Below are 26,618 nucleotides of genomic sequence, written 5' to 3' on the forward strand. Positions count from 1 at the left end.
CGACAGAAGAATAAATGCAACCTTTTCACTTGTTCCCATGTTCTCTAATAGAGAAGTCAATAGTTCTTTAAATCATTCCATATGCGCCTTTGAGTCCAAAGTTTGAAAATGTTTTCCGTCATAAATGAGTAAGAAAGGGAAACAGGCAATTCTTTGTTAGACCCACTTACCTAGCAATACTGATTTATAACTTTACTATCTGGCATACTAGAATATTTTAAAATACATTCCTTTTAGTCTACAAAATATATAATGATATCATCTCATTACTCAGACATTTATTCAAATAGTAATGAGTGTTCTGTAAGAAATTAAGCATTTTAACATCACTATAAAGATGCATAAGAGCAATTGTGTGCAGTTTTGAGAATAAGTAAATAAAGCTTGATCAAAAAAAAAAAAAATCAACAAAATCAGCTGACAGTCCTTATATTTTTTAAGGTCAGTCAGGTCCACGGTGCCTTGCAAGAGTTGCTATACATAATCTGTTGGATGACACATGGTAGTCCACCAGCCCTGTTATTTCAGTAGAGAAACAATCCTGCTTTAAATTTCAAGGAGATAAGCTTATTTTCTCAATTCAAACACCAGAAATTTTGTTATTAACAAATACAGCTTGTTCTAAAATAGGTTCAGACAATTATCTTCCCCTCTCTGCATAAAAAACCCTAGATTCACCAGGCTGTTTTAAATACAAGCTTCCTTGCAAAGTGACAAATGTTCGGTCAACAGTTATCTTTTTGATATGTTGTGTACTAGATTATACAGGATTCACTGCCAACATTAGTAACATGGTATGTTGTAAAATGCCTATGTAGATATTAAGAATTAAATTAGTGTGAACCAGTATATGGAGAGAAACATCAAATCTCACTACCGAAAGTTTAAAACTAAGTATCAGGCATCATTATTAAACCATCAGTTTTAATTAAGCCATAGTTAATTCCACCCTTCATTTCCTTTCTGCTGAAGCATCTGTAACTCATCACTGGATCCAAACAAGTGCTGCACACATATGGAAAAAAGAATTTCTCCCTCTGTTTTCATTATTCAGAAGCCACAGGTAAAGACAGCTTCTGCAATACACCCCAACAGCAGCAGTGCACTTCCTTCTCACAGAGACTTTAGAAAACACTGAATTTAAAAAAGGTACATGTTGAGGTTTCACTTGTTTTTACTCTTTTTGCAATAGTATGACAGGAAGGCAATCTAGCCTTGAAAATATTAGGGACATATTTCTTCCAGTGGCAACAGCTACTGGAAGAAAAACAAGGCATGCTCTTAAGATGTACTCCGCTTGTGATGAGCAGTAGTAGAAATTTACTCTGCCTACTGCAAAACCAATAAACATTTTACTCTCCTGCCAGTATCTAGGGTGAAGAAATTCTTCAAAGATCCAAGGCTAGATGTCCATTTGAAGACAAAATTTGGCTAAAGAGTGGACAGGGCCACAAAAACACAAGTGAACTGGTCTTGCACATTCTCCAAGCCTCTTTCATTAACCCTGCTCCTATTCTGACTGGAATTCTAAATTTTCTGTTTTCAGAGAACAGCACCCCTGTTGTTGCCAGCCCGTGCTTCAGTTCATGCTCCGAACACAGCATAAACAGCTGCCTTTATGGAACTGCCACCAGAAGAACACGATGCAGGTACAGGAATGCAATTTGCATCCTCCTGCTTTTGCAGTGCTGAGCCAAGTCCCGCACCCTCTGATTATGCACCACTTTATTTGCAATCTGCCTGATCTTGCACCACTAAAATCTATAGGGACCCTGTCATCTATTGTAATAGTCCAGAAACAGACACCAAACAGGCAAGCAGAGGGCTTTAAAAAAAGGGCAGAATTAAGGAGTACTGTGAAAACCCATGTTTGCTCACCTCAAAAACCTCTGTAAAGTAGCCTCAAATGTATATACAGTATAGGTAATATTTTATCACAAGGACGTTCAGGTGACAGGCATGTGAATTAAATATCTATGCATATACCCGATTATATGTTTTGTATGCTTACTAGGCAGACTACAGTAGTTTGGCAAAAATGGTTCAAATGTCTTAGTTTAAAAGAACAGAGAAAATACTACTATGTAATTATGCATTGGTAGATGTACAATATACCAATGCTGATGTTTTACATCTAAAATAAAAATCAACACAAGCACCTGGCATAGGTATTAACTAAAACATTCCAAGTCTTCAATTGCTGCTCAACCACACCAAAATCTAAACAAGAACACTTACTGCTTTTGCTCTGAGAGTCTCTAGTCTCAATTGTTTTGAAAGTTGCCAGCCACCAGTAGGGCACCAAAAAATTTCCCAGCCAATAGCTATTTTTCTCTGCTAGTTCTGGATTTAGTTAGGTGGATCTATATAAATACAGTACTTATCATTGCCTTTAACAGGAGGGAAGTTTTATGATAGTACACCTTAAAAATTGCCTGTAATCCTACAAAATAATCAGCTGTATATTTGGTGTTACTCCATGAGTTAAAATATTTTAGTTGGCTAAAAAGTTACAGAGCTTTGCAAATAAATTTACCGGGATGTGATAATATTCTGCAGTAAGATGTTGTTCTATGTTGTTACAACAGAAACACAACTGCAATACAAGAATGTAACTATTTTAACAGGAGACTACTTGAATCTTTTTTCATGCCTTAACTAGTGGTGATGGAGACTGGAGAAAAGACTCCTGGAAAAAATGCTCCCTTTTTGTTAGGGAGCAGAAATATCAAGTACTTCATTCCATCTTCCCATACAGGTTTCTGTGAATGTTCTCACTGAGTAGGAACTGCAGCCTGATGAGTTAAAAAAATCTGTGCTAACAAAAAATGTTACAATGTAGACAGCTTAGGTACTTTTAAAAGGAATTTAATTATTCGATATGAACTGGACACATTGGTATCTCATGGGTATTTTCATTCAATGTGTTCTTCTTTAAGGAGTATTACTAAAGGATCTTTTTGAGCCCTGTTTCTTCAAATATCCGAGTTCTTTGACGTTCCTTTAATTCAAAAACTGCCAGAAATACAAATTCAAATTACATCTTAGTGTTGCTCAAAATTTTGCTCTGATAGATGCTATCTCACTTAGAACACTTAGGAAACTTTGTCTGCTAGAAAACTGAAATCACAATTTTAAATGCTCACTTGGCAGAATAAATTATATAATTCTTAAAGTGTATCAGATTTTTTTTCCAAAAAAACCCAAACCACAAAGTCTTTTAATTTTTTGTGTTGAAAACTGTAGTTATTGAAAAAACAAGCATTCTACTGATGTGTTTTCAACCCAAGCATTAAGTTCAGAGTTACTGAAAATTAAATGGATGAAGCAATAAATGGATTTCATTGATTTTCATTTTCTGTGTTGTGAAATGCAAGGAGTAAGCAGAAAGTACAGATTATGAGAAGTACATTAGCTTTTAAATATTATTTCGGCTTTAGTGAGCCATTGGAATGCTGGTAAAAATTTCTGTGTTAGCCACATATTGGGAAGAAAAAGGTATTTTTATGTAAACTCCATGGAGTTTTTTAAGCTTCAGTACCAATAAAGGGCTGGGTTTTTTCCCCTCTAACTTCAGTTTTGATCCTCAATTCAGGTGGTTCTTTACTCAGTGTTTTATGAAACCATAATCACTCAAGGAAAAAACGCCCCAACCATGCTGATTTGTCAGTTTTAATTCTGAGATTTCAATATGAATATGAATGTACCTAAAACTAAATCCATATCACTTCTAAACAGAAATAATAGGAAATCTTCAAGGGATACAAAAGAATGTGGTCTGGATATTCATAAGAAGTTTACTTCAGACATCAGCTCCTCTCTGAACCATCCCTGACAAAGCTTGCATTCTCCCTCAGGAGATGCCTCACCTCTAATACGTGAGAGAAGATTAACATCGATGTGGAAACTATTCTTGCATCGAACTGTCATTACAACATTGAGGGAAGGTGATAAACAGCTGAGAATTGGACACCAAAGATAAAAACTTTTGCCAAATTATCTCTAGAGTTTTCTAAGACTAAAATTTGCAATTGGTATATAAAACTGAATTCTAAGAAAATAATAGAGCTTAAATATTTAGAAAACAGTTAGGTTTTTTAAACATCCAGATAAAATACATTAAGGGTGAACATAAAAAGCCCTGAATAAAGATCCTTTAAAGATACAGCTTGTATCTTTAAAATACAACTTCTCCAAAGTAACAATTAGTCTTCCAAAGACCTCAAACTAAGAAAAAAATTGTAGTGCTCTTGATACTTGAACCAAAGCCCACATCTCCAATGGTTACCAAGACTGAAGCACTGTAAAAAGAAGTATATATAAAGTGATCCATCCTATAAAACAGATCTACAATATGAAAAATTGATAGTCATTTCTATTAGATTAAGAATGATCTGAGTATTGCATCATAATGCAATGAGAAAATGTAATAAACCTAGCTAAACAGAAACAAAGATGCTAATTAGAAACAGGATCTCCCCAAAATAAACTGCAACTTTAGTATTTCAGGCATCACCCAACCATAAGGAAAATCAGAGATGTAATAAAATTGTATTCAGAATAAAAACTATCACAGAGAGATGAAGAGTTCAGAAAACTCCCATGAAATGAAAAATGGCATTTAGTTATTTCCTGGGTATGTGTCGGGTAGATAAGAAGAAAACACAGTTTATGGTTAACATAGCAAACACTTTTCTAAGCATTTATGAGTTCTTTAGGCCTTTGATTTTCATTTCAGAAGAGAGACAGTTACAACCATCTTTTTTATTACTTGCCTTATTTTTCTTAGCAAAGTGTGAAAAGGTCTGAAGAGTTCAGACATATCTTCTGGTTTATGGTCCAAATTTAATGGTCCCTCGGAGTAGACAACAAGGCCACTGTAAATCAAACACATGGACGAACACACACAAAAATGAAAATCTCATTACACAGAGTTACTACTGAGTATGGAGCCAGAAAACCAACTATACATAAACATTAGACCTACATTCAAGTTAATATTGTTATCTTATTTTTGTCTTATTCACCCAGTTAGAATTAAATGCTATTTAAAGCAACAGGAAAAAGATCCCCTTCCCCTCTGTCCACCTCCCCTTAAACATGGGAGAAAGCAATGGAAGCATAAAGGGAAGAACATGCATTTGTTTTGTTGCTGTAGATAACCCATAAAAAAACACAAACAAGAAACTGATTGTCAAGTAAGTTGGGGAAAGCCTACTGACTTAAAAGGTTGCAAATGGCTTTTTCTTCCCAGTCTAAATCATTTCTATGTAAGATAGTTGACTCTTGAGCTCCTATTTTTCTAATATAAATATAAACCAGTATTAACATGGTAAAAAAAGAATACACATTTGCTAAATTAGATAAAACACATTTAGATAATAACGTGTTTCTAAATCAACTCAGCACTTGTAGGAACTTCCCTGGAAAGATGTTTGTTGATGATCCTGAAAGCCTCCATGAACTCCACTGTAGATATCTCAATAGTTCCTCCTGACCAAACTTGTTTGTGTGTCAGAGATTAAATAAAATTCACCTTCACCGTATCTTCTGCATCATACCACATTGTCTGAGAGAGTGGATTCCACCCACACCAGGCACCATTCTGCTAAATGGTTTAATCCTCTGCCTACTGCAAAAACAATGTATGTTTCTCAAAAGGCAAATGGATCACATGTTCTCACACCCAAGGTAACAGAGGTTTTATTTTTCCCAGGCCATTTATTTTTTCCCTTCCTGTCCTTACAGTCAGCCCTCAATTACCCAAGGTATTTCAAAGGTACGTTCCTTTTCTTACATTCAAATTACATGCTGCTTCAGAAAGCTTTCTAGCTACTCTGCATCCAAACCATCCAGAGTAACGGGGAGCCTCAGCTAAGACAACTGCTGATGTCTTTTGCTCACCAGCTGTTTACTAGCAAGCTCCCTGAATGACCACCAAAAGCTCTCTGAGACACAGCAGCAAAGCTAGTGTCACAAGTTAGATGAATCCCACTGAAGTGTTAAAAAAAAAATAATAGAGTAAGACCATTTACACTCTGGTTACCGTCTAGGAAACACTGCTCTTCTGTTTATAAACCCAGAGTCTGGCTTATGCCCTAGTACCAGGATAGTACTGTGGTTTCTCATCAGGCTGGAAGATGACCATCAGAAAGTTCAGAATTGTCAAGGTAACAAAGGGTCCAAGAAATCTGACTACTAAGCTTGATCAACATTGCTTTGGGGACCAGGGCAGCAGTAGGGAAAGGGGAGAAGATAAAAAAAAAAAAAGAATTACTCCTTTTGCAAGTCACCTTTTTTTTCTTTTGGTGGCTTAAAAGAAATTATCCTGTTACCAAGATCATACACTTTTTTTTTAAGCTTTCTGAGCTTCAACAAGCAGGCTGCCACAAAGCACAGTAGTTACTGCTGACTCACATCCTACGTTCTGCCTAAAGAAATGTTAGTTTGCTGAGAGGAAGTTTGAGGGTGCTCTCACTGAACCTCTAACTGATGCAATATCACCATACCTTTGGCTTTCAGGTATAGTTTGCTCTCCACAGAGCTTAACTCTCAGAATTAGTAAAAATAACAACAACCACAAAACCAAACTGGGCTAGAACACTAGAGAAGAAATTATGATATGGTCTCTGTATACATATGACCTTTGAGAGTCCTGAATCAAAGCTTCAACATAGCTGTAACATGGAAAGAACTAAAAAAAGAAAAAACGTGCCTTAGTGTTTCCTATTGGTTCAAAATGCACTGACACCTGCTAACGATCTAGGCAACATACACCGTATTAGAATCCTTAGACAAAAATGACCCTGAGAAGTATTCCTTAAAGCTTTGCTATTAGAAGACCAAGGGGATCCAGGGCTTCTCCTTGCCCCAGATCCATCCTTCTCATTAAGACACAGAGCAAAAGCACAAGAACTTTGTGTTGCATTTGTCTTGTGTTTAAAGGTTTCTCCTTTCACAGTCCAAACAAAAGACTTACATTTCCTCCAGACAACACTACTATCTGGATGGTGTAATTTTTCTGTGGAACTTCACATGGCAGTGATTTATTTTCAAATCACTGAATACTTACGAGCAGTTACAACTTTTTTCTCTTCTCCCTCTCTGTTCTTCTTTGTAATTTGGGATTGACATGGCATATTTTCTAGAGAGCCCTTGGCTTTCCAGATAGTCACTATATATTATTCCTCACTGTGCCTTCCAGCAGACTTAGAGTTCTCGCATTCCTGTTGTTTATTGATAATCTGATTATTACTGTTATTATTTTTAGAAAGACGGTTACAGACAATATCCTATTTAACAGGAACAATGGGCCACAGGGATTTTCTGAGGAGAAGCGCATTACACTCAGGATTTGCGGTTTCTTATTTCCCTCAATTATACTACTTATATTAGCTAACCTTTAAACATTCATAATGGTAAAATACTGCAAATATGCTGGCTTTACTCCAGAAAAACTGCTCTCTCAAATCATGAAGACTTATTAGGAAAAATACATCCAATTTTTCAATATTGCAAAAACTGCATGAAATAAACCCACTGTGTTAATTTAGTTGTCTTGAATGGTCAATACAGGACACAAATCTACACATAAATTATGTTAATACTTCCCTTGAAAAAGATTTAAGCCTAATTTGGTGGTCACAATACAGTTTGTCATAATGACTCTGGGTTCAAAAGGAGTTGTTAAGAAAAATACACAACTCGTATTGAAAATTTTTGCTTTTCAAGACTTATATGCTTAGGTCATACTATTTTTGAATGACACAAAACATGTGCTTTCAAAGAAATATATTTCTGACAATGTGTCATTCCACAGATTTATTTTCTTAAATTTTTAATTTCTTTCTGTAGGACGACTGTTCCAGGTTCCTATCATCTATATTTAGTTCTACATTCCCCCCCCCCCCCCCCCCCCCCTTCTTGATATTCCACAGGAAAATACAATGATTAAAAACAAAAATAATGCTCTGATATTTTTGAATAAAGTACAAGCAAACTCAGGTGAAAAAATACACCAAAAGTCTGGAAAAAAATTAAAATCTTCAGTGAATCTTTAAATGAAGCAGAAGGGAGAGTAAAGATTACTTACCATACAATGGCTAATCTTGGAATTGTAAACATTAAAGCTGGTTCATAGTCATCTATCATATCTTGAGTGAGGTATCCAAGCCTTAAGGCTCTAAGCAGAAGACAAATTATTCACTAAGAGACAAAATGCTCCAAGAACATTTCAATAGGAAAAAATTGAGAAGACTATTAAAAGCATAACAAAATTGATAGTATTTAACTTATGAATTATTTTTGTACAATCTAAATCACTATATAAAATAACTGACTACTACACTCTCTAGTTTAAAAAATATTAACAGAAGAAACAGAACTTTAAACACTTTAAAAAACTTTAGACACTTTTAAAAGCTTTTCTAGCCATCCAAAACCGAAATAATTTTAATGGCATTTTTCCTTTTTAGTTACTATTTCACACCAAGATTCAGTTTGTTACTAAAAGCCACTGGTGCTTAGAGTTTTTAAACTAAAAGGAGTATTTTCCAAGTAACAGGGGAAAGTATTTGGTTTCACTTTCAAAAAAAACTTCCTATGATCACCTAGGTCAACTCGTTATCTAATAAACCAAACTAAAAAAAAACCCCACCTAGTTCTACACAGGAACTATTATTGAAGTCTAAGGATTTAATGTTTGGGGGCCACTTCACTGTCCTCTAATAACTTTAGAAATATCTTAAATCCCTTTTAGGATAAAACCCCATTTGTTTCGGCTTTTCACTTGTCTATGTTTTCCAGGTTTCTTCACAATTTCTTAGATTTCCTAACACTCTCAAATTTCTTCTCCAGTGTGTCCATATCAGTGCGTAAGATAACACTCAAAACTGCACAGTAGTCCTGCTGAGGAGTGGTCCCAGAAAGAACGGAAATAACTTTCTTATTCCTCATCAGTACTCATCTTGCAAATACTGCTAGTGGTGGACAGCAAAACGGCCAGAAAGCAAGTTCTACTTTGTACTAACAGATGGATGCAGAGCAAGGCCCACCCTCACTCCCTGTTCCTTCCTACTGTCCACTGCCACATTATCCAGAGCTGCTAATGAGAAACATCTTTTTCCTCACACTGGCCAAATATGTGTGCATGTAGTAGCTCTCTGACTGATGGAAAGTAATTCCTCCTCCTTGCTATGATTACTTTGAGCTATAATCTTGTTTTTTAAAAAGCCTGAAACACCCAGTTGGGGGACAGTGTTGATCTGCCGGGGGCAAGGGGCTCTGCAGGGGGCTCCGGGCAGGCCAGGCCGAGGGGCCGGGGCCGGTGGTGTGGGGGGTCCCCAGGGCTGAGTGCCGGGCCCTGCCCCTGGGTCACACCAGCCCCCGGCAGCTGCGGGCTGGGGGCAGGGGGCTGGGAACTGCCCGGCGGGACAGGGCCCGGGGGGGCCGGGCGGCAGCGGCCGGGCATGAGCCCCCAGCGTGCCCAGGTGGCCCAGGAGGCCAGCAGCGTCCCGGCTGGTGTCCGAAACGGTGTGGCCAGCAGGGCCGGGGCAGCGCCCGTCCCCCTGCCCTGGGCACCGGTGGGGCCGCCCCGCGGGGCCTGGGCTCAGCATTGGGCCCCTCACGGCCAGACAGACACTGAGGGGCTGGAGCGTGTCCAGAGCCGGGCAGGGGCTGGGGCAGGGGCATCAGCCTGGAGAGAAGGGGGCTGGGGGGGACATTACTGCTCTCTACAACTGCCTGTAGAGGTTGTAGGCAGGTGGGGGTCAGTTTCTTGTCCTATTGCTTGTTATCTGGGAGAAGAGGAAATGGCCTCAAGTGGCACCAGGGGAGGGTTAGATTTGATATTGGGAAACATTTCTTCATCGCAAGGGTGGTCAAGCATTGGAACAGGCTGCCCAGGGAGGTGGTGGAATCGCCATCCCTGGAAGTATTGAAGAAAACCGCATAAATACGGTGCTTAGGGAGATGGTGTAGTGGCGGACTTGGCAGTCCTGGGTTAATGGTTGGACTTAATGATCTTCAGAGTCTTTTCCAACCCAAATGATACTATGATTCTATTCTCTGGCATCGGTGTCATCTACAGATTGTGGCAGTGTGCTGTGTACTCCTTCATTCCTTCCCAGAGTCCTTCACAACTTCTCCTAATATGACACTAAACCTAACACTTACTGCAAGTGCATCTTACAGTCAATTGGTCTCCAATAATTCCACTCAGACTCCAGTTCACTATTTTCCTTTTGAGAACTGCTTTACACTGCACAAAACCTCACTACAGCTGGTTATTTCACATGCTGTTCCCCTCCACTGCCCCCCACTAGGCTGACTAGTCTGTGACGGGGTGGGGGGAAAAGTTGTTCAACAGTGCATTCCAAACTCACATTTTTTGCTTATCACTTTATACTTCTAAGAGAACTAGTGAACTACTGTTTTGGTTGTTTGCCTTCTTTTAACATCATATCTTCATACATAGAGTCAAGCTCCAGCCCTCTAAGATTTTAAAGAGCCTTTACAAGTTCTTCATGATAATCACCTAAAGGTTCACAAACTATTTGAATCATCTCATGTATTCCTGCATGAAATATCACTAAGTCTTAATGCCTTAAACAGATGGAGCTTATCTAAATGTTTAGCCTTCATTTACATATCTATAACTAGGCATACAGGCAATATTGTTGGATTATTAACTTTTGTGTTTGGTTGCGTTTTTTTTTTTTTGTCTAGGAAACAAAAAAGCACAGGCTTGTGCCTGGCAAGTACGCTTAATGCTTTTTAGCTTTCTACTTGGATATTACTAGAAAAGCAAAATGCCTGGTATTTTATGATGCTTCCTAAAGACTACAGTCAAAGTACTTCTAGAAAAGCTCAGACTGAAAGTAAACACAGAAATTAAAAACCTACTACTGAACTAAAATGCTTACCTCTCCACAGTTTCACAGAAAAGTACGATTACCTCTTGCTGCACATAATACTCTTTTGGAGACTTCACAGGTACCATGGCTGACACATAACTACAAAGATTATAGAAAAACATACTACTATTTTACACACTTTAACAAATCATAACAGACAAAAACAAGGCTATGATAAATCATCTTAGAAACCTAACCTTTCATGTACCGTTTTGTATTTATTTTGACAGCACTCCTATAAAAATTACAGCACAAGAATCTATAAGAAATGCATCAAATTTACTTATTGCAGATAGAGGCAGTGGAACTCAGTGGTACTTTAGAGATGTCATTACACACATTTAGCAACCAGAACACCATACTGTGTGGCACAGGGAGGTTGGTTCTAGAAGGATCTTTATTGCCACATCCTGGAGACACAGTAGTTCACTCTGCACTTAAGAAAAAACCTGACTGAGAGACAAATTTTAACTAAAAAGGTTTTACCCGAGATAATATTAGGGAAATTTCAGCCACCCAAGAGAAACAATTTAGGAGACTTAAAAGCTGGCCTCATTTCTATGTGGAATTACGTGCAGAAGTACTAACTCACAAGGTGAGAAATTTTGGTAAAGTGGTTTTCTGTCACCATATTACTTAATCAGTCATTTGTAGACTACAGGTAACACAGAAAGGGAAAAAGTTGTTTGCAGAACAATGGCAAATTAAAATGCTCTACGTAGAGAGTTGGTATGGACAGGCCAAAAACTGTGCACAGGTACTGTCAAGAACCAGTTACTGATTGTCATTGGTGTCTGCACTCAAAACCACACTTAAAAACATTTTTAGCTAATGTTTTCAATTAAAATGTTTTTCAGTGTAACAGTATAATGATAGGGTTTTTTAATCAGAAAAACCTGCTTACCTGAGTAAAATAATACAAGATAATATGAATACTGAGGAAAGGCTAAGAGTAATGGGAGTCAAGACAGTCTATGGGTTATTCCCAGAAAAAATTTAAAACACTAACCAATTCTAAGAAACCTGTCCTGCAGAGGGTAGTAATGGCTGTATTATATTACATCCACAGGTAATCTTGTCCAGTTATCCTGTCTTTAACTATGCCCAGCACTACAACCATCTAACAGGTATGCAGGAAGCTGGCTTAATTCCGAAGCACAACGCAAGACCTGGTCAATGTGACCCTTGATGCAATAAGCAGTTGCTTTTCTCATCCGAAAAGCAGTTATTTTTGCTTTTGCTATGAGCCTCCAAGCCATTTTGCAATCACAAGTTTTTAAATCACTGAGTTCCTGCGGTTAATTATGGCTTGTGTAAAAGCACTTCCTTCATCAGTTTTCAATTTGCCTTAAATTCACTAGGTGCATCCTGCTTGTATCTCTAAACACAAGAGAACAAGACCTCATAATATCTAGACTATTTGTTATCTTTTTTTTTTTAATCTATCTTATTTGTCGCCTTTCCTCCAACAACAAAAAAAAAAATTAAGTGAAGAGATTTATGGCTTCCTTTTTTGTCTTGGAAAACATCCCTCAAATGCCATATGCCAGCATGCAAAAGGAAAATTACAGTTTAGCTGAATAGAGCAAATATTAATTGCTAAAAAGCTATTTAATTTTCTCTTCGTTATTGCTACATTAGACAGAAAAAGTCTAACAATACAACAAATGACTGAAGAACTCAAATACCATGATAAAAAAATGACATACTTTTTCCATTAAAAGAAAACACAACAAAACAGCAAGCTTCCAAAAACCAACAAGGCACACCACAGTTGTAGTACCCAAGCCAATGCTCACAATGCATTTACATCGGATCTTTTACCTCAATTCAAATTCAGCAAAAAGGACATCAAAATGCTTGAGTGAATCTTTCATTTTTTCTGTGTAGAGGTTCAAATCCCTTAAGGCCTGGTCACGAATGATATTTCTAACTTCCTCCAGGCTTCGAGTCAGATCCTTCGCCAATGGCCTCATAGCCATACTCTCAATTTCACGATTCATAATAATTGAACCAGCAGCCAAACACTATGAAATACATTAAGAGAGAAAATATTAATTTTTACAAAGTTAATTTTATGTTTAAAAGAGAACAAGATGTGATAGTTAATACTTTGAACAAAGGCAGTACTTAGCCCCAATTTGTTGCAAATTATTAAACAAGTGAAAGATTTAAAACTGATATGCTGAGAGTCATAAGCCTTCACATAAAAGGTTAGGGAGCAGCTCAGTCCAGGAGACATGGGAACAGAGGAAGGTTCAAGTGCAAGAACCACATAACCGATAGAGGAACTTTTAAAAAGTGCTTCTCCCACTAGGTAGGCATGTATTGATAAAATATATACTCTATGTACACAAAGATTGATTGTGTAAGAGGGATGTGGATCCAGCTGAAGTACAATCAATGGACTCTCTTGATCCAGGCTAGACTGCTTGATTTTGTAAATCTACTCCTCATGAAAAGGACAGAAATTCTGCAACCGTGATGCCGCTTGCAGCAAAAATAGTCACATTGGCTGTCAGACCAGGGAGTGAGCTAGACCAATAGCCTGCCTCCTACAGAAGCCATGCATATATTTTATAGGAAAAAAACATAAAACCAGGTCACAGAGTGATTCTTCCCTTTCAGTTTCTGGGAAGCAGCTATTTAAGAGACTCCTTGGCCCAAGAGTTACACAAAGGCTCTCAAAGACATTAAAAGTAGATTTTTACTTAAAGACATTAATAAAACTTTTAAAAATATTGCTATTAAAACCAGACTATTTAATAATCTCTGCTGCTGGCTTTATTCCTTTATGGATACACTTGGAAGACAACAAGCACTGATGTAAATCATACTTACTGGATTAATGGAAGTATTTTTATTAACTGAAAATATACACGGTTCTTCTAGTCTCAAAGTTATCTTTTTTTGTTTTAAATCTTCATTCACAGCTCTGTTCCACTTCCCCTCTCCCCCTGCACTCCCCTGGATGGGAGGCATTACTGCAGCTCTCTGTGAGGGACCTGCCATCCCAACCCTTGCTCAGCAGGCTAATGCATTGATTTATGTTTTAAGACCACCAGGAGAAGATGATGTTCTTACCTCTTATCAGTCAAAGCAGTATTTGTGGGAATGTATGGATAAGGCAAGTCTTAACTGCTGACAGGTACTTAGTCCATCAGAGCAATTGCACTGACAAGGGCACATAAGTGTATATTTTTAACAGTCCATACAGTTTTCCTTACTACATGAATTTACAGAATGACAGTGTCTACAGTAGTAGGAATTAACATTACTCCATCACTGCATATGTTACTTTCTCTGAAACCAACAGGTCTCTCCAAGCCTGTTTATTTGATTTAGGAGACAGTGAAAGTTGGATTTGGAAAAAGTAAAAGCATTAACTTATGTAACAAGCAGTGAATAAAGGGAGACTATTTTTTTCATCCCAGAAGATACTAGCTGTCTCTGTGATCCCCTCAAGCATATTCCACAACACAAGGAGAATTTACTGCATGGGCTGGCATTTTTCCTGTTCATTCATTGCTGTAATCCTGGTTTGTTAGTGCCTTCAAGTAAGAAAGGATAATGGGATTCACAGGGATTCATTATGGACAGCTGCAGACAGAATGACCCCATGTTCTCCTACCTAATGACCAAAGAAGCAGCATTAAGCAGATACATCAGACACTCAGCATTTTAAAAACAGAGCATGGCGTCACCTGTATGATGGCAGTGAAGGTCACACACTAATGAGAAAAAAAATTGCTGCTGTTTTTGCTGAAGATAGGGTTAGAAAGCATTGAAAAATCAAATTCATTTTGTAAATTCTACCCGGGACTTGCCTGACTCAGAAGAACCTACAACTAACAACTGCCAAAGTTTCAGAAACATATGGACGCATATTGGACTAAACAAGATAGGAGAGCATGCACTTTAAAAAGAAAGGAGGAACTGGTAGAGAACAGAATGGATAATAACAGGAGCCAACAAATTGCTTCAAATACAAGAGAGGCAAAGTTGAAAGCAACACCACAACATGCTGTCGTGTGGTAGGATGTCTAGGCTACTCTCCTCAACTCTTAAATCCATGGTGCTTAAAGTCACCCTCAGGCCAGCAGACCTAAGACACTAAGTTTATCATTAAAGACTCCACAATGAGTTTTTATTCCTTTTTCTTAGCCAACAGATACCAGTAGTAACAAATAACTATCTTACATATCACGTCCTTTATTCTGACACTTCAGGCTTCCCTTGGTTAAAATAATTAAAGCTTATTCACCACAAAAAATCCCTTGTTCGTACAGGTTGCTGTAGAAGCAGGTCTTTGAGAAAAGCCACGTAAGATAAGAAAAGTAGACTTCAGTGCTTTGCACAGAAACCATTATATTTTAAGCCTAAACATGTGAAACAAATGAGTTATGCGCAAAAAAATATCAGCTCAAAGTTATGTTAATTTTATAGCATGATATAGCCTTAAAATAAAGTAATAGCATACATTTACATTTGTTCGAAAAACTTTTATCCTGCTATAATTCCCTTATATATCTTTATTTGTTTCTAAGATTTTTAAAGCACGAGGTGGCCCATCAGGACAAAAAATAAAAAATTTAAAAACCAAGAATATTAATCAGATGCTAGGTCACAAAAGAACATTTAAGACGTGGTCATAATGGCAGTAGACAATTATGGTAATTAACTGGTATGCTGTTAGCCCAAGCAATACCAAAACCACAGTTAAAGTATCCCCTTCCACTGAGCATCCAAAGCAAGTTCTCAAAGATGTTTACTTTGCTCTTTAATTATACGTACCATTTGCAGAAAAGTCTCTAGATGTACTTTAAACTTCAGATTTTATACCACACAAAAATGGTCCATTAACCCCAAGTAACAGAAACATGAGAGACTTACTTCTGCTCCAAACCAAAGCTGTCCTGCAAGGTTGTCATGGCGTATTTCCTCCGGAAACTTAACACAAAAGTCTCGGTTGGCCCGTTCATGTGGAATGCATTCATCCATGATTTGATTTATGATGTTCAAAACATTATCCTGAAGCAAAATATAGGATAGTATATATACTGTTCCCACATAAATCCCAGATATTTTTTTTCCAAGTTTTAATAGAATTTTAGCGAGGCAACAACAAATTAAGAAAGAAAATGCAGTATTTAACTCTTACGGTCATCACACACACACAGAAAACACAGGAAGATATTGCATCGAAAGAAGAGTGGCGAACTTCACTTTTTTTAGTTTTCACAGAGACAGTTTTTCAGATTCACTGCACTTAACTGACTAATTTAGTGGGACTTCTGATGAGGAGGCATGATTTAAAGAGCTCATTAACTGTAAAATATCAGTAAATAAACTATAAGCACAAATAAACTGACTTCTCATTTCCTCTCACCAGCCCAAATGATATTCACTTCATTCTTCCCAAAAAAAAAGCACCTGACAGAGTACCCCGGAGACCTTAGAAATTGAGTTACATTGGGATCATTGGAGTTAAAGAATTAAACTTGTCCTGGGAATCTAAAGCAGGTGCTTACCACACTTGAGTCCCCAGCAGGCAAGGGCTGGCACACCTGCCTGCTGTTTCTCCCCCTGGCCATCCAGGAGGATAAAGGAACACCACACAAGTTAGAGAGTCTTAGTAACTGCTCTGATCTATGTCTGCACCAGGACAAAGATCAAAGGCCCATAACCAGTCTCTTGATATGCAGTAAATAATCCATATTCATTTATTTGAAAAGGTAATCTTTATGTATCCGTGCTGGGAACCACATGAAATTTGATTAACATAATAAAGGTAGGTTCAGAGTGTGAAAAACGCTGAGTGCTTTCATTAAAGATATTTTGTTTGTCTCACCCTTCTTCCATTATTTACAGAATTCACATTGTTTTGAAAGTATTTTTTCAAATACAAACAAATCTGTCTGCATAGAACTGTTTAACAGAGAATTGCTTTATGCCTAAGCTTTACTGGTGTCTTTTCCTCTGCATTTACAAAAATAAAAGAATAGAAATTTTGAAGAAACCTGCCCCTTGAGTTTGTTCCCCACTGAGAAAGGCAAAACCTACTTTAGGTACCAAAAAAAATATTCAAATTTTCAGTAATTTCAGTGCAGACTGCTGTTGCCACTAAATAATCTTAGCATTAATGCCATAATCCCAGTTGTCTAATCCAAAATAAATAAACCATTGGCAATATTTATTACATATTGGTATAAAGTACTTTATGTGCTAACAATTAAAACATTTTTACATAAATTATTTTTGCAAGTCTGTCATGAGCTAACACATTTCATTTTGATAAAGTTGTAACAAATGAACAACACCCCATACATTTAAAACAACACTGGCATGCATAGTAGTCAACCATTTTCTCTAAAAAAAAAAAAAAATATCTGAAAACAAGGCTCTGTAGCATCACAAAACAACACAGACTGTGGCCAGCAGGTATGAGAAGAGACATAAAAACCAAAGCTAGATTCACCAATGTATAAAATAATTTTAAAGATGCACCCCTCACTCTGCAAGTGCAATATACTGCCAGGATTAATGGGGCACTTGGATCCCTAGGAATCCAAAGAGATGCCCATTGTAGAAATTGAGGGAAAAGCCAATGTCACAATTTTCCCTAGTGTAACTGCAAGGGGAACTTCAGTTCAAGTTCTGGAAGACAGATCAGAGCAAAGATGCTCATACCCTGTTTCAGCAGTACCATCCAGAATCACTGCCTGAAGAAAAAAGCCAGGCTGCATCCACCTCCCCTCTCCAGGATAAAATGCAGACACAGCCAAGGGATCACATACAAATTAGTATGATGCCTTAGGGTGAGAAAAAGCAGGCTAATAGCAAGTTTCTTATTTTCCTTCCTTCCACTTCTTAATTCCTGGTATAGAGTATACTTCTTTCATCATTATTTAGCTAGATCTTGCTGGGAAATCAAAATATTTTGAAAGTAGGTCCCATAAGAAAATAAACTCCTAAACCACTTAGTTCCTACCCAAAGTTACAGAGCAAGGAACGAAACTGAGGATTAAAGCATTTAAATTGTAGAAGGGCATGAGTCACTCATGATGTACTTAAAATCAGTTATTGCTGATCTGTTTTGAGACCAGGTGCTGTGTCTCTAGCTCCCACTTCATCACCAAAACAATACAGGTTAGCACATTAGGATGAAAAAGCAAGATTCCTGTTTTCAGGAAACTAAAAGTTTGAAAGAAACTTTTCACATTGGAGAGATACAGTGCTAAAAAGTCATCCTACCAGTTAAATTTTACAAAAGCTGCAGGATATTCAAAGAAATATTAAGGCATGGATCTCTGAGAAGAATTACATTTGAATTCAATTATATCAGATTTCAAATAAACCAATTTATTTTATTTTAGGACATGATACTCCAGTTTATTTTTTTTGCCACCACACTCAAATATGGGAAAACATGATTTTCAGCATCCTGCTTTTATTTTTCTAAAAAGCTACACAGAACAGGATGAGACCCATATTAAAAGGCTTCCCTCAACTTTTTTTCTACTTTTAATACCTTATTATTTAAATGCAATCTTATTTTGCAGTGGCTACAAAACAAATTAAATTTCTCTTTTATAATCACCCACATACGTACTCAAAATTCCTGATATATCAAAGAAAGTTCTATGCAGAGTAAAGCAACAGGTCTCATATCTGTCCAAGCAACTGTCCCATATCTTTGTTCTGTTTTTCGAATCATTGTACTTGTAAAAAAGTACTAAGATTCTATCTAAATCATGTTGGGAGATAATTATGCTAAGCATCATGAAATTTTGTACCTTAATGCACTGAAATGAAATACTGCAACTGAAGGCAACCAGATATAATAAACATAATGAAAGTTTTTCCAAAGCAAGTATAATACTATTTTTTCAGTATACCATTTGTTTACCACCTAAATGACATTTAGTATTCTTCATTTCTTCAATATTCTTGTACTCTCTAGATATTTATACTCCAAAGCACCAAAGATCTACTAACACATCTCCAAGTACACCAAACAGAGTCATTTAAAAAAAAAAAAACCCGGAAGTTATTTGCAACTTACACAGTACTAGTAAGTTAAATCGTAAATAATTAGAATTTTAATATACATTTGCCAATGGAGATAAATCACAAAAGCTCCATCTCTGGATTAGTAGCAGTTGTTTACAAAGAGTTACGTGGCTTCACATAGACAGCTGATCACTGTCAAAAAGCGAAGTGAAAAAAACAAATCAAGAAATGAACATGTTGTCCTGCATGCTCTAATGGTAATACGGGAAAATTAAGGAAAGACTACTTAAAAGAACTTTGCCATTTAGTGTATAAATGTGAACAGATTTCTACAAGGCTAATTGTTTCAAGATGTGCAATTGCCCAAATTTTCTTTTTTTCTACAGGGTTTTTTTTATCCTACTACAGAAAAAACCCAAAACAACAAAATCTCCAACATTTTCCTCCCCTCTTCCATTCCCTCTTGTTATGACGCCCAGAGCAGAGTAACCTAAAGAGGAAAACTGGAATACTTGCTCCCATAATGATTTCTAATCTCAGCTGCTTTGAAACTGGAAGGATGCCAACCAATTTAGACAGACTATCCAAGGCATTATAAGCAAGTTAGTCTTTTCTTCAAAAGAGCTTCAAGAAACATTCAATTTAGTTAATTACAGTATTCTGCTTTGTAAGCTAAGAATGAATGGGTTCAGGTACATGGCAGCACTGAGGTTTTGCTCTAACTTAAGTAACAGAAATCAATTTGCTGGAATTGAAGTAGTAAATCTTTCACTTGATCCATCTTTCTACATAAAAGCCTCTGGATTTAATGTACCCTTTGGTGGCTTTATCTGTTATCTTTCGGTTCATTTGCATACCAGGATGAGCACAGTTTTGTTTCAAAGCTGCACTGTTTAGGCTTTCCAGCAGCACAACAGGCAGCTGCTGCAGAAATTCTGCTTTGGGATTTACTCCAAGTTCCTAATTTCCTGGAAAAGAGCTCAATGTTTTGCATAATGGAAGACACCTATATTTTATTTTGATAGGTAAGAGAATGAGTGGTAGTGAGACAACGTATGTAGTTCGCCACAGTAAAGAACAAAAAGTTAGTTTTTTCTTGACCCAGCAGTAATTGGCCATATACTCAATAATCTGTACATAAAGCTAACAGCAACTGCTGCATTAGCTTTCATAACAGGTACAAAATGAACAAGCAGTAACTTAATTTTACTTATGCTTTTAAACATGTTTAGATCAACATGTAACCCTTTTGTACATGTTCTTCATAAAATCTGTGGTGCTCTTCCATGCCATTAAATTTAATATGACCTTCCTGAGATCTTCTGCAAGATTTCTTCAGACAAAGATAACTTCTCATATTGTTCAGTACTTCTTCAATATAATTTTTTTGTATTATCAGTAAAATTAGCCAAGGTAATACAGTCTGTGATAGTATCACCATGAGCTTAGTAGCTTCACATTTTTTGTTTCTTTTTCTGGCTTGATGTCAAATAGCAGACCTCCATCAACATCACATTTATGACAGCAGAACACAAATTAAGGCCAAACAACGGAAGATTTTGTTGTCATTAGCTAGTATTCAGGGTTCTTATGGGTGACTTTCATTAACAGAAGAAACTAATAAGGTGACATACTCCTCGATTTAAGTGATAGGAATTCAAGCGACACCCAAAAGTCCTGGCTTCAGAATCCAGCAGGGTCTTTACAGAAGCGGTTTCATCCATCAGAGATTGAAAGTCTCTCTCCAGACAGCAACAAGTTCCATTGCTTTCCCTCCAGCCCGTCTTGCACGGATCCCAAAGGCCATGCTTTCAGACTCCCTTTTTTTGCCTGATCAGCTATTTGACTGTTTCCTACTACCAACACAGAATCACTGGAGAAACACCTTTAAGATCATCAAGTCCAACCATTAACCCAGCACTGCCAAGCCCACCACTAAACCGTGTCCCTAAGTACCACATCTACATGGCTTTTAAATACCTCCAGGGTTGGTGATTCCACCACCTCCCTGGGCAGCCTGTTCCAATGCTTGACCACCCTTGCAGTGAAGAAATGTTTCCCAATATCCAATCTAAACGTCCCCTCATGCAACTTGAGGCCACTTCCCCTTGTCCTGTCACTTGTTACCTGGGAGAAGAGACCGACCCCCACCTGTTTACAGCCTCCTGTCACAGTTGTAGAGAACTGTAAGGTCCCCCCGAGCCTCCTTTTCTACAGCTAAACCACCCCAGTTCCCTCAGCTGTTCCTCATAAGATACATTCTCTAGACCCTTCACCATATTTGTTGCTCTTCTCTGGACACACTCCAGCACCTATATGCCTTAGGGGCCCAAAGCTGAACACAGGATTTCAGGTGCGGCCTCACCAGTGCTGAGGCCCTGCTGGTCACACTATTTCTGACACAAGCCAGGACGCTGTTGGCCGCCTTGGCCACCTGGGCACACTACTAGCTCACATCCAGCCGAACATCAGCCAGCACCCCAGGGCCCTTTTCCTCCAGGCAGGTTTCCAGCTGCTCTGCCCCCAGCCCGCAACGCTGCATGAGGCTGTTGTCACCCAAGTGCAGTACCCAGCACACAGCCCTGGGGGACACTCATGCCACTGTTCCTGGCCCCTTGGTTCAGTCTGCCCAGCCCCCCCCCACCCCCGTCACCCTCAAAGTCTCCTGCCCAGCCCCCCCCGCAGAGTCTCCTGCCCTCCAGCAGATCAACGCTCTACCACAAATTGGCATCATCTGCAAACTGACTGGAGATGCACTTCTAGATGGCCCACCTCCTACAAGTAACTTAGAATTTGTTTGTATGAACTTTGGGCAGTAGCTCCCAGTCTAACCTAGCCCGCTATAGGGCAGTACCAAAATTTACCATGAATTGAAGGCAACTTGTATCTCTAGCAATTTAAAAGCTGTAGCACCACAGCCCAACAACAATTGTTGCAGTTTGTGTTGAACTGCAGCATCAAAGCTTCTCTTGCTGAACTGTCTTGCTAGTATGCCATCATGACAGGACTTAATTCTCCAAATATCACAAGTTTATTAATGGAAGTTTTGATCTTAACCTTCATATATATTCAAAATTTATTTTGCATACACTGAATAATCTTCCCAAGTGGAGCCACTGACATATGAAGAGGTGAACACCAGCACACCAATTTTCAAACAAAAGAGGTTACAGATATTTAAGCATGGCTTCCAATAAAAATTGTTCTTTAGCAACAATGTAGTATTTATTTTTTGGCTAAAATGACATTTCCCAATAAGCCAGTGTGTACTCTTTTGACAAGTTACCTTTAAACTTAACGTACATCTGTTCTAAGCATCTCTACCACAAAGATAAAATCACAGAATTAATGTCCCTCTTCTCTAACCAGCCACCCAAATATAAATAAAATATAGTTTTCTCTTTTATTTACTGAGGAAAATCCTATTTACAGAAGGGCTGTTAATAACCAAGATCAACTTGAGAGACTACATGAAGTACAGCATTGTTACAGGGCATCATCCTCTCTTCGCAGAAAAGAAAATTTTCACATCTCAAAAATGATGCCACCATAAGAAAAAACAATATCTGCTGTATTCCTTCACACCAAGAAGCCATTAAGTAATATTAGACGAGGCAGCATTTACTGAAATGAAGTGTAGCCAAACTTACACTGAAAGACTGCTCTCAGTACAAAGCATCTCAGTCAAGCCTCCCTTTATCAGTAACAGATAAGAACTTTGTCCACAGTGAATCAGAATATCATGGCTACAGACATGCTCTTTCAGCAGTATATACACACTTAAGCGTTTTCTTATAAAGGCTCTAAAATGTTTGTCCTATATTAGAAAACACTTGAAAATAATCCATTAAGTAACCTGGTATACTAACATCCCCTTCTACATAGTTTCATAGCAACAGAAGAATAAGAGACATTCACTTTGAACATGGGTATCTGCCACACCAAACATAAAACTGGCTTTCTCCTCCAACCAGTACCAGGCAACTACCTTCCTACCATGGTACAGTGATACAAAAGGTGCCCTAAAAAGTACTTCAGTATTTTCCAAGCATGAAAGAACTTAAGCCTGGCACAGTCTTCTTCATATTGGTCCAAAGCTGCTCCACAGCTGAGGCCAAGAGCAGAATGCAGGCAATGCAATCATGACCTACTGCCACCTTTGCAGTACGGGAAGGCAAAGCAGAGTGAAAGAGTCCTGCATCCAAATACAGTGCTGAACTGGGGGGGGGAGCCAGCTTTCCTCCCTATGAGGTTCTCTGCTGCAAATTAATTCCCTGACCTACAATGTACAATATTCTCAAAACCACTCTGCCTACAGTTTTAGATAACAAGTAGTTTCTCTGAATGACCTATTTGATCCATACAAACAAGTGGAAACACATTAAAAAGTTTGTAAATATGGGGAACTACAATTTAAGACTACAGTAGTACACACTATTACAATGCTTTTTTTCAAAGAAAAAATATCTTACAATATTAATCGGTCCCTACATCATACCAACTATGAATCTAGAACACAAAAATGAAATAAAATTATTGTTACTTGTCAAGAGTTGTACTGATGGCTCAACTTACAGTCAAGCATTTTATATTTTCTAGCCATCATGCTCATCATTCTATAGTGAAAATACAAGTGACCAAAAGTTTCCCCAAAACAGTAAAGAAAAGCTGTTTAAACAGACAAGGTTTTAAAGCACACAATTATTTTATTTACTAATTAGAAATGTTTATTGCTGCACATTTGTTTCCTACCCAGCTATATCATTCCACTGATCACTTAACATTTCTGGAGGGTGGGAGGAAGTAAATTTAAAATCTGCATTCGTAGCCTAACGGAAGAAAAATCAACTCTTGTGATACTTACAGGCTATTTACAGTATTTAATTATACAAAATAATTTTCTTCACTCACAGTGATTTCAGGTACAGTAAAAACATATGAAAGGGTTGACAAGCCTGCACGTTTTCAAAGGAAATGTTACAAGCTTTCACTCACTTGCATAACTAAATAGCAAACAGGTACCTGACAAACTGTTTGAAGATGTCAGGTAGCACAGAGAAGACATCTGTTGGAGCAATGCAACCCATACAAGTAATCATTACTAGCAATAATGAAATGACAATCAATTATAAAACAACTGAACTATAGATAAAACTATAGGGAAAAACCTTACAAGACCTACTATCACAGAAACAATACAGCAGACTTGCATTGTCTGGAATTTAAGGTTAATCTTGACATCATCACTTAAATAAGAAATACTTTTCTTCTCAGTTTCACTTTCTTTTCTAAACTGGCACTGTCTCCACTTAAATTAAATTGGAAGAGATTGTAAAAGAGAGAGAATAATTTTCTTTGAACAAGACTTGGCTCTCCCACCAGTTCCAATCCTTCTTTCCTACATCTGCATCACGTCTTATAAATCTAGACCTCATGAGAACTTCTCTAGAGCCCTGCAGCTCTGTTATATTTCAGAAAAAGCCTCAAAATCAGGTACAATTTGGAAAACTAGCATGATTATCTCCTCACCACAGATCAATGCCCCAGCATTCTGATGTAACTGAATGGGCTGGAGAAGGTCTGCTTTTGGTTCCTTCTTCTTCGCTCTACTGTTATAAAAAAAGCCAGACACCCCTCCTCATCTATTCTCAGTTACTAAACTTTAGAAACATGAAGGTTTCTTTCAGTCAGCTTCTTCCCTCCATCTCAATAATTACTCTTCTGTCTCCTTCATTGACCTCCACTAACATAACTAATATAATGTCTCAAGGGTTGCAAATTAAGCAGGCTAGAGAGACTTCACCATTACTTCAACTAAAAGTACTCCTGGCTCAACTCACACTGTTTAACCTTTCTATCATTTAATAAAATAACATCAGGAATAGATTCTTGCCAACTTTTAACCAATCATTATGTTTCAGAATCCAGCTGGGAGTTTTACAGCTTTAGTCTAACTTGTCTCATTTAAAGAGATCTATTTCTGCCTAATTCTACAAGAAAATGTTCCGCGATGGACAGATGTAATCAAACATGAAAACATTGCACCTCTGAACTGCCTCATTGTTTCCAGCGATTATGGTACATACTCCCAGCTTGCTCTTGTCAAGAATGTTAATGAACACAATTAGTATTTCTTAGATAACTCGCTGCCAATCTACTATGACACAGGCATTGTCCTATGAGTGATTTAACAGCTCTTTACAGATACCTTCTTCATTAAGGGATGCTCATTAATGCTGACTTTTCTTAAAAATTGCTTCTCTTCAGCAGGGATACAATTCAGATAAAGCACAGAATAAAAGGGATTTTTTTTGTAATTTTTTTTTTTTTAAGAGATTGCTTATTCTCATACCACTTAAACTTATCAGAAAAAAGGAAACACCTTCAGATCAGGTTTTTTACACCTGAAATAGAAAGGCACTTTTCATCTAAGACAGGCAGCAAATAGCATAAGGCCATTTTGCAGTCTAATCGTTAGGCAGCAAGGCCAACTGACAAGCCAGCCCCTTCTCTCACCTATTGTACAGCTTTTGTTCCTATCTACAGGCTGTCACTGGCCTTCTCAACAGCACTCTCAGCTTACTGGTACAAGGGGCATAATGAATGATTTCAGAGCACTGACCCACAGTAATCCAGGTCATTTCACCGTTCAAGGTCAGAGAACGACTCTGCAAATACATGCATTAGCACAGTTGAAGATGTGGTTTCCTAGAGGTATCAAGCTGACCACAGCTTATTTAAACTGGCTATGGATAAGGATCTATACACCCACTACACGCTCCCCACTTCTGTCTGCAGACACTCCTCTAGCTGTATGTCAGCACTTGGACGCCATTGTGCATCCACACACTCAGGCAATCAATATCCCACCAAAGCCTCCCCCACAACCAAGCTTCCAGGTGATCCCACCTGCTGCTCCATGACCATTCACTCACTGCTGGAGCCAGGTACCTGCAGTACACTGGTTAGTGCTGGAAGAAAGGACAGACAAGGCTACCGCTTTTGATGGCTGCACAGTCTCAAATCAGTTTAAGCTAATAGGAAACTGTGCTTTGAGGGGGTGCCGTGCTGAAGTAAGGGGATAAGAACAAGAATAGTGCAAATGTGGAATGGAAAACCTTTACACTGACACTACCAATGAACCATGCAATGCCTAAGGAACTACATGTAATAACACAGAAATACGTGTTTCTGCAGATTTTTTATGAAATCAAAGTTTATTTATCTTGTCTGCCCATGCTCAACCACATATCCAAGCAATAAAGCTAAGAGATTTACTGAAACTAAAATGTTTTTAACATTTCTAACCAAGTGCCCAAGGGCTTGTTTGAATCAAAGACTAGGCAATCCACATGCACAGCTGCTGAAGTTTTCATAGGACTCTGACCAAAACCACTCAAATTGACATATATATTTCCATCTGAAATCACTCTACGCATTTCCATTAATACCGTTATAAAACCTAGCGGTGTTAATCCACAGCACCGGTAGATTTAGAAACCTTAACCAGCTAGGAGAAAAAGAACATATTTGGCATTAAACAACATTCTGACTTCAGTGAATAAAAAATTGAGATAGTTATGTTGAAGTACTGCAGCTGTAGACAAAAGACAAAGGCCAATGTGGTATAATACCACATAAGGAGTTATAACCGACAACAGTTTGCCTCAAAACTGCAGATCCTAGATCCTT

General features: G+C 37.9%; 1 protein-coding gene across 4 annotated transcripts in view; it reads right to left on the bottom strand.

The window, feature by feature from the left end:
- The window catches only part of ZFYVE28 (zinc finger FYVE-type containing 28), a 164,788-nt gene that overhangs the window by 47,577 nt on the left and 90,593 nt on the right, over positions 1-26,618 (bottom strand). For all 4 annotated transcript variants that reach the window (XM_040592482.1, XM_040592476.1, XM_040592469.1 and 1 more), the window contains exons 3-7: positions 15,807-15,944; positions 12,738-12,940; positions 10,923-11,012; positions 8,093-8,182; positions 4,776-4,877 (exon numbers count right to left, since the gene is read on the bottom strand). In XM_040592482.1, coding sequence (XP_040448416.1) covers positions 4,776-4,877; positions 8,093-8,182; positions 10,923-11,012; positions 12,738-12,940; positions 15,807-15,944 — 623 coding nt within the window. The remainder of the gene's footprint in view (positions 1-4,775; positions 4,878-8,092; positions 8,183-10,922; positions 11,013-12,737; positions 12,941-15,806; positions 15,945-26,618) is intronic.

Source organism: Falco naumanni, chromosome 1, assembly GCF_017639655.2.
Source record: "Falco naumanni isolate bFalNau1 chromosome 1, bFalNau1.pat, whole genome shotgun sequence".
NCBI classification, from domain to species: Eukaryota; Metazoa; Chordata; class Aves; order Falconiformes; family Falconidae; genus Falco; species Falco naumanni.